Source organism: Lipotes vexillifer, unplaced genomic scaffold (genome assembly GCF_000442215.2).
Source record: "Lipotes vexillifer unplaced genomic scaffold, Lipotes_vexillifer_v1.1 scaffold559, whole genome shotgun sequence".
Taxonomy (NCBI): Eukaryota; Metazoa; Chordata; class Mammalia; order Artiodactyla; family Lipotidae; genus Lipotes; species Lipotes vexillifer.
This window is the reverse complement of record NW_006781351.1, coordinates 2,293,083-2,302,809: the sequence shown is the minus strand read 5'-3', so window position 1 is coordinate 2,302,809 and position 9,727 is coordinate 2,293,083. Positions and strand designations below refer to the sequence as shown.

General features: G+C 36.5%; 1 protein-coding gene across 3 annotated transcripts in view; it reads left to right on the top strand.

Moving 5' to 3' along the window:
* Positions 1–9,727, top strand: part of PIK3C2G (phosphatidylinositol-4-phosphate 3-kinase catalytic subunit type 2 gamma) — a 324,948-nt gene that overhangs the window by 216,017 nt on the left and 99,204 nt on the right. For all 3 annotated transcript variants that reach the window (XM_007454609.1, XM_007454608.1, XM_007454607.1), the window contains one exon: positions 7,025–7,134. In XM_007454609.1, the coding sequence (XP_007454671.1) occupies positions 7,025–7,134 (110 nt within the window). The remainder of the gene's footprint in view (positions 1–7,024; positions 7,135–9,727) is intronic.

Sequence of the window (9,727 nt, the reverse complement as noted above, 5' to 3'; positions counted from 1 at the left end):
AACCCATGTCCCCTACATCGGCAGGCGGACTCTCAACCACTGCGCCACCAGGGAAGCCCCATGACTCTTTTTGAGTTCTGGTTTTCTCAGGGTATGTGCCCACTAGTGGGATTGCTGGGTCGTATGGTAGTTCTATTTTTAGTGTTTTAAGGAACCTCCATACTGTTCTCCATAGTGGCTGTATCAATTTACATTCCCACCAGCAGTGCAAGAGTGTTCCCTTTTCTCACCCTCTCCAGCATTTCTTGTTTCTAGATTTTTGACGATAGCCATTCTGACCTGTGTGAGATGATATCTCATTGCAGTTTTGATTTGCATTTCTCTAATGATTAATGATGTTGAGCATTCTTTCATGTGTTTGTTGGCAATCTGTATATCTTCTTTGGAGAAGTGTCTAGGTCTCTGCCCATTTTTGGATTGGGTTGTTTTTTTTTTGATATTGAGCTGCTTGTAAATTTTGGAGATTAATCCTTTGTCAGTTGCTTCATTTGCAAATATTTTCTCCCATTCTGAGGGTTGTCTTTTCATCTTGTTTATGGTTTCCTTTGCTGTGCAAAAGCTTTGAAGTTTCATCAGGTCCCATTTGTTTATTTTTGTTTTTATTTCCATTTCTGTAGGAGGTGGGTCAAAAAGGATCTTGCTGTGATTTATGTCATAGAGTGTTCTGCCTATGTTTTCCTCTAAGAGTTTGATAGTTTCTGGCCTTACATTTAGGTCTTTAATCCATTTTGAGTTTATTTTTGTGTATGGTGTTAGGGAGTGTTCTAATTTCATACTTTTACATGTACCTGTCCAGTTTTCCCAGCACCACTTATTGAATAGGCTGTCTTTTCTCCACTGTATATTTTTGCCTCCTTTATTAAAGATAAGGTGACCATACAACAGGGGACTTTTTAATGTTTCCTTCCACTGTCCAATGGACAGACCAGATAGTCAGGGTGAGAGGAGAAGGATCTAATAGACATATCTTCTGGGAGAAAAATGTGGTGGTTCCTTTGGACACATACATACAGTAGTAATTGCAGCAAATTGTAGGAGAGAAATACATCTTTTTAAAATCAGCATGGTGTTTGGAGTCAATACAGTCATCAAAAATAACTGGTTTAGAGCCTTCTGATGACAATTCTACTAGTTGCTGTTAAGGGCACAGACTTGGTGCAGGGCCTTCCTGGGTTTGAATTCTAGCTTGGCATTATACTAGCTACATTCCTCAGGTATGTTACTTAACTCCAGTAGGACTCATGTTTCCTCATCTATTAACTGAAGGTAATAGCATCTGCCTTGTAGAACTGATAAATGACCTAATAGTGAATACTTTGCATGAGCATTATGCTAAGTGCTTTATGTGTATTAACTGATTTACATTTCATAATAACCCTATTAGATAATTAATATAAACACTTAGCACAGTACCTGTCACATAGCAGAATCCAATTAATTTATTATACTAGATCCTTGTTAACCTATAAGAGCACTGTCCATACAGTATCCCCGAATCACTTGGTTATTTAAATTTAAGTTAATTAACATTGAATAAAATTTAAAATTTAGCTTCTAAGTCTCACTAGCCACATTTCAAGTGCTCAATAGCCACATCTGGCTCATGGTACCATATTGGACAGCACAGATATAAAACATTTCCATCATAGCAGAAAAGTTTTATTGGGTAGTGCTAAATAAATGTTGACCTTGTTGCAGTGAAGATTTGATTTTGATCCTTGTTTCATTTTTCAAACAACATATGTACCTTACTTCTTTCCTCTCTGTCTTGAAAAATATGGATTTCTAAATATACTATATACATGTAGTCCTTCATTTAGAAAGGCACTTTGGTCACTTCACCTGTAAACTGGATATATAAGGTCCTACCCATCTCCAGAGTCTTCAAGTTGGCTTTCCAGTAACATCCAATGATTCATATTGGTAGAATTTCATTCTATTGCCCAATTCTATTAGGTCATATTGCAATTATGAGTTGTTTTATAGTTCATAATCTGCATTCATAACAAGGGTAAAAGCCTACAAAGACTGAGTCCATGACCTTGACTCCATTTCATAATAAATACCCAAGTAGTTATCAACTCTCATATCCTTTTGGGCTGTACAAGGGTCTAACTCATGAATCCATGAGCTCTTGAGTACTTAATATATGTCAGAAGCTGTGGAGGACACATTAACATATGAGACCCAGTCGGTCTTAAAATTTTTAATGTAATAAGAAAGGTAAAATTCATGTACCCAGGCAAATGAGGTATCCAGTGTTTCTAAATGTCTAAAATGTTATAAATAACTGCATACTAGGAGTAAGTACCATATTCTAACAACAACTTCAACCAGTGACAGACGTTTCAAAAATAAACTCAAAGCAGAAAAGCACAAATATCGTTTCATACTCTTTCTCAGGTGACAGTAAAATCATGCCGAATGACAAGTAAGCATGTTAAAATAATGTGAAAGGACAGCTTTTTGGGGAAAAAAAATGATTCTAAAAGCTATTGGTGGGCTTTTATCTTTTGTTTAATAGATGTTTCTACCTACCTAAAAAGAAAACTTTTAGCATGTAAGTCATAATGTATTAAATAGTCATTAAAGAGTTTGTATGATGTTATTTCATTTAAAAGAAGTAGATATATGGTATTTTAATCAAGTATTTAAATAATTTCTTATAAAGTAATATTAAAATCAGATGTTGAAGGTTTCTGGTATATAGTGTTTGCAAAAAATTTCCCTATGTTTTAATTATTCAAGCATGACTTTTAGGCTAATGAAGAAATTTTGGCAGTGAAGGGTACTAATTCAGATTAATCTTATAATCTTAGATTTAAACTTTTACAGAAATTGAAACAGAGATAAGCAGCAATGTGGACCAATTAGACCAGTGAATAAATATATGTAAAACAGCAGTGTGTTATTATCTCTCTTTCTGGTTATTTACCTCTTGATTCTCTTCTCTTCACATTTTTTTCCTATGGGATTCTGTAGATAACCAAAGCATCAGTAAAGGTCTCAAGACGACACCTTCTCTGGTAGAGCTTCTTATAAAATAAAAACCAAATTTAAATTTACAAAGGTTTATTTTCTACCTATGTGGGAAATCTATATTTCCTTCAATTCTCTCTCAAACTAACTCTTTTTGTGTTAACTTACTTAAAAAGAAGTTAATCTACTGTGCCATGACCTAGTTACAACTTGAGAAATACTTGATATGGGTCATAAATTCTACCTTCCATGAATGGTCACTAACAAAGGATTATGAGCCACAAATGTTTGGTGAGTCTGCTGTGGAGTTAATTGTTCAGCCTTGGTTGAGAGCAGCATGTTTCCACATATTCACAGTCCTTTTTGTTTACTCCTGGGAAAAGCTGGGGAAAATAATCCATGAAATTCCCATCTTGCTTAAAACTAAAACATCTGTAGAGAACAAAGAATGTTGCTAGCTGAATTCACTAACATAAAAGCCTGTATTTCATCAGCTTTTCTCTTATTAAAAAATCAATAGAAATTATTATGGAAGGCTCCTAAAGAACATAGGGACCGTTCACCCAGTTTAAAATGTTTATCACACCCATTTTTACATCAGATATTTCCCAGCAGAAATCTTTCTAACTTCTCTACTTGGTGGCAAAGAGTGTCTGCTTCCCTAAGCATAACTATCAAAATAGATTTGGACTTAGTAGGGGAAGAGCAGAAGTAAAAAAAAAAATTAATATACCTATCCTTTAAAAAAGAACTTATCTGTTTATTATCTGTACTAGCCACCCTTTCCCTTTCTTACTGCCCCAATTAAAGTTATAACCCATGTAATCTAAGCCAGGGAGGCACTTGAACCACATCTCTGTGGGTCAGTGAACAGACCTGACTAAGTGGACCAGGTATGAGGCCATCCATACTCTGATGTGCAGAGTCACATCACTCAAAGCCTCCTCTCTAAGGAATGAAACACATCAACAAGGGCAAAGTTAGCACTTGTTACCTTTAATCAGCCACATGAAAGGGAGAGAACTTGGGTTTGAAGCCATCTGCACTTGGCACGGTGTGTAGTTGAAACACATCAACAAGGGCAAAGTTAGCACTTGTTACCTTTAATCAGCCACATGAAAGGGAGAGAACTTGGGTTTGAAGCCATCTGCACTTGGCACCTGGTGTGTAGTGTGTGTGTGTGTGTGTGTGTGTGTGTGTGTGTGTGTGTGTAGGAAGGGATAAGTATAGGGTCTACTTCCCAAGGAAATGTTTGGCAGAGTCCTAAATGAGCAGGTGTGAATTCAGAATATCCAGAGAAACTAGAAAGCAATTCATATCTAGGGAAGAAGCTTGTTCATAGTAAATGGACAGTCATAGTGTAATAACGGGGGAAACTGCCACAATAAATACACACGTCTCTAGAACTCTAAGTACAGAACTGATAAGGTAAAACCTAATCTGGACTCTAGTTGCTGTTGGCAGTGTATCTCCCTATGGTTGATTTTAAGTTTATTAGTTGGGGTTGAACTTGCTATCTATAGGTTTTAAATGCCTGACAGATATATTTTCATTCCTTCACTCATACATTCATTATTTCACAGACATTCATTAAGTTCTAACTACTTACCACGTTAACACGTGGTAACAACAATAAAGCACCACGTTAACAATTTAGACAATTCAACATGGAATAAAAACCTAATTTATGTTCTCAAAGAACTTAAAATCTAATGTGACAAACATACACATGACAAAACGTAGCTAAAGTTAGGCAGAAATAAATACTATGAAAGACATGTAACCAAAATAGGATTACTGTACAAAGAAAACAAGTTATAAAATCTTATCAAGAGGATCTGTGGTGCTTTCAAGGAGGAAGATGTATTTGAGATGAGCCTTCAAAAAGAATTTCAATAGACAAGGAAGGAGAGGAAAGGGATCCTGGCTGAAAGAAAAGTGTAAGTGTCTGTGGAGGCTTAAAGAGCGTGGGCATGACATGTGTGGGAAATGGGGGGAATCAAGTGCACTCAGGCTGTGGCACAGATGGAGACCTATGTAGACAGTGAGGTTGAAGTGATAGATCATAGGTAGATTAAGAAAGGTATTTAGAACAGAATGAACATTTTGGACTTTTATATATAGTCACCTGAGAACCTAGAAGTTTCTTTGTTTTTGATGGAGTACCATCATCTAGCTTGGATTTTAGACAGATGACTCAGAAATTATGTAATTAGAGAGGAAGCAATTAAAGAACTAGAAAAGGGCTATTCAAGTTATCTAAGCAAATGAAGATGAGGAGCTGAACTAGGACAATAACTGCAGTGGAAAAGGGAATGAATACATGAGACTGTTGAGAGGGTTTTTATAGAATTAAATGATTGACATCGGGAATCAAGAAAAAGAGAATCAAAGAAGATATGAATTTCTTGTTATTTGGACAATGATGGCAGTGAAATATGAAACAGGAAAAAGGAGGAAGAGTTTATGGGAGAAGAAAATTTGCTCAAATTTAGATATCATGAATCTGATATCATCCATTGGAAAGACATCCATGAGGAAAGACAGCTGACAACTTCCCAAGACTACCTAATCCATTCCCATGGTTTCAATTACTATCTGCGTGCTAATGACTCCCAAATCTATATTCATGCTTTAGACCCCACCCAGCCCTCCAAATATATCCAATCACCCAGTTTTCTCAATTCTACTTCCTACGTATATTTTAAATCTAATAACTTTTCTTCATTCCTAAACAGTCTACTAGTCCAGCCTCTTATTTGACTGCACTTTCATCTGTTTTTCACATATAACCATGATGATCTTTCTCAAACACAATTCATTCTTTTAATGCTCATTTTAAAACACTAAAAGAACTTTCCTTGCCATTGGGACAAAGTACAAACCCTTTCCGATTGCTAAAACATCTTGCACTACTTGCCTTTTCAGCCCCATCTCTTGTCGCTCACCCACAGGATACCCAATGTTCCAGAAAGCTATCCTGGATCTCTTCTGCAAACAAATGGAAGGTATCTTGCTCTCCTCTGTCCACCTATAGATGCTATCCCCTCAGTCTGGGTGGGAAGAGTAGGAAAGGAAAACAGTTTCAAACCCATTTTTCTCACTTGAACTTCATCAAGCCAATCACAACTTCACCCATCCTCCATTGCTGTATTCTCAGTTTATCTATTATTTTTAGGATCAACAGCATTGTTCTTAACTTCCCACTGCTGTAAAAGTGCCTCTGTTCCCAGAGTAGGAAATAATTTATTTTAGTCATGAGATACACTGATGATATTCTTCTTTTTTTTCTCAGAGTTCAAATTTATATCAGAAAGATCTATTTTCTTCCTAAGATGTTTGCCTATAACTAAAGAGAATGTTATCCCTTCAATCTACACTGTAATTTAAGCGAAATATTTTTCCAAAGTTTGGCAGAAAAAATACCTGAGCCTTTGTACAATTTAATCTTTAATTGTTTCATTGTTTTAATAACTTTTAGTAAATTCAGTCACCACTTAACTAGGGGAAATTGTGTTCTTGTAGTATGAGTCACAGAGTCATGAAAGAACATAAGAATAAAAAGCAAAGGAATGGTGCCTAAGATTAAAAACCAGAAAGATGAGTTTTATTCTCTGTCTTTACACACCATTTGACCTGGACACTTCACTTACAGGTTTTAGGGCATTAAGTTTTTCTTCTTGAAAATAGGTATTGTGATATAATTTTTGTGTTATAATTTATATGTATAGAGCTCTTTCTTAGTCATTAGCATTTGATTCTCCCAGAACATGTTGGATATTTTTGGGGGGATATTTTTATATCCACTTTAAAAATGTGAAAATACATGTCCAACAGGTTAAGAGACTTTTTCAAGATCATTTAGATTTTAAATGATTGGTCCAGAAATTCTGACATTAGAGCTCTTATTATTTCTATTTTCCCATGCTGAATATGTCTCTTCAATAAGAAGACAAGATGGAGATTTGATTTACATTTATTCTGAGGTTTTTTGTTTCTATTTTATTTATCTTGTTTTGTTTGTGTGTTTGCTTGTGTTGCTAAGATGCTACATGCAGGATTGCCTGAGCTAAGTGGAATCCAAGACCTGAAATATGTGTATAATAACCTTCGTCCACAAGACACAGACCTGGAAGCGACAAGTCATTTTACCAAGTAAGATTAGCAGTGAATGTGTGAGTATGCATGAATACAGACAGATGTTTCACATTTGAGATGATTTTAGGGTGAACAGTCATTGGTATGAAGCTGTCATTTCTACAACAAGTTTGTGTCTTTTTCCCAAGGGATAGAAAAGGAGCAATGTGAATGTCTAGCAGAAGGCCTGAGTCAGTGTTTCTGTAGCAAGCTATTGTTTGCTAACCAGCCTCCTCATATAATACATTACTCAATAAGAGGTCATTGAAAAGAGCAAGAGCTGACATAAATAAATTGGTTGTTCTACTTGAACTATGTCCAGAAAAACAATTTGGAAAAAAGAGATTTATGATGACATATGGACTCACTAATTTCACTTTTGTTTCTGAAATTCTCACTAATTTCATCTCTGTGATGATACAAATATTGGAATATTTGGTGACTATCTTCTATTTTTAATACAGTTTTTATTAAGCAAGTCTGGGTCAACACTAGCATACATCAAGTTCAGAGTCTGGGCACAGCACAGTGATGGTCGGTTAGACTCAAAATTATTGTCAGAAGGGTGGTGCATTTTATAATATAAGATTCTTTTGAACTTCAGTTTTTGAATGGATAGCATAATTGCTAGCAAATTTTAGGTGCTCAATAAATGTTAGCTGTAATTATTATCCTAGTAAATATTTTAAGTAGAGAAATACAGTGCTCTTTCCTATAATTTCTTGATATTGAAACTTATTTGAGTCTAATTTTTAATTTTTCTAATATTTTCAACTGGAAATTTGGAAACACACATTATATTTTTTAATAGATATATGCTCTGTCCTTTTGAAGAAAACAGTACTTATAGTTCCCACACAGGTATTACTTTTCTCTCCTTTTTCCAGAATGTATAGTGCAGAATCTCTCTCCATTCCAGGGGAGTCAGGGGAGTTCATGGGGATGCATGTCCTAAACACTTGGAGAATTTCACTTTTGCAAGGAATCTCTGTTTCATGAACTTGAATGTATAGGCTGCTCTTGTGGTTGAGTAGAAGCAATATGACAGAATCACAGAATATTAGAGCTGGAAGAGCCCTTATAGTTAATTTATTCTGACAATAAATATGCAAACTAGAAAACCGAGATCCAAAGAATTAAGAGGCTTGCCCACGATTAAAAGAAGTAGTAAGAAATAGAGCTAGGACTAGGGCCCAAAGCTAAGACTTTGATCGCATGCTCTATGGTTTTTTCAACATTTACCATTGGAAAGTATATATGATTAAGGAACTCCAGGCAGAGCCCCTGCCAAAAATATTCCTTCCTGCTATCTGGTTTGCTTCTGAAATTCTACCATTAGAAATTCTTTCGGTGAGTCTGGTAGGTTTTTTGAGTCTTGAAAATGCCCTTTACTAGTAAAGTTACCTCTGAAAGAAGCTTTTGTTTATATCCACTTAGAAAACTACAAATATTAGTTGACAACTGTCTGTGGCCAAAGACACTCGCTTGAAGACTGGCAGAGGTGTTTCAGATCCTTGGTTTCAAGGATGAGGGACTCTCAAGTTGCCTCAACTAATGGGGACAAGGGACTTGCGTGAGAAATCCCAAGGAAGGGCTGACAGCCTACCTCAGGAAAAGCAGAAGGACATCTCTCACAGAGCCTGGAAGGTCCTTCGGAGTTCAAGAGAGCTCTGGGGATATCATGAGTAGGAATCAGCCTTTCAGTCTAGCTGCCATCCCTTGTCCAGTTAACTATACCCGAGGTGGGTGGGTTAACATGGTACCAAAAATAGTCCCCTCGGGCTATCCCATCAGGGTCTGACCGGGGTGCCTTTCTTTAAAGTGGGCGGCAGTAAGGTAGGCACAATTATTGACATGTCATTGAGACAGGGTGGGGGGATAGGGGAGGAGCATAGAGAGGGCCAGGAAAGGTGGAGGTTGAAAACATGATTGGGCTGCTACCTGTGTTTGATATGTCATCGCTTGGACAAAGCAGTTGTAGTGCTGCAGTTCACAAATTATCCCTCCTATAATTTAAAACAAAGGAAAAAACTATATATTGGGTGAAAAAAGCTCTTTCAGGCCATGGCCACAGGAAAAAGGTAAATAGGCTTTATTTGTCTGCCAGAGTCCCATCCCTCCACATCCTCCAACTTCATCTGACACACTCAGATCTGTAAGGGGCAGAATCTTAGAGATGGGTGAGCTTGCCTCTGTTGACTCATGCTTCCCTTCGTGTTCAAGAGGATGTGAACTAATACAGGAAGTAGATCTGAAGCCAGTAACTTCCTAGCAGTGAGCTAGACCTCATTATTCTGCCTGCATATCTCTGCCAGGCTAATTTTCTCACTTTCAGATGTTATGTAGTATGTTCTGTTAATTAAACTTCTTTCTACAACTTTATGGTAAATAACTTGTTCTCCATGGCAGACTTAAAAGGCATCTAGTCATCTAAACTAGGGCACGTCATTTCTCTTCAATAATTGTCTTTGACTTGACATTTCTTACCTCTTACTTTTGAGGACCTTATAAATATGATTGTCTTTATCAAGGTTCATCCACACCACCACTATTATTCCCAGATGAATTCTTGTCAGGGTAGATCACGTTGTCAATATACATTCATTCCTGC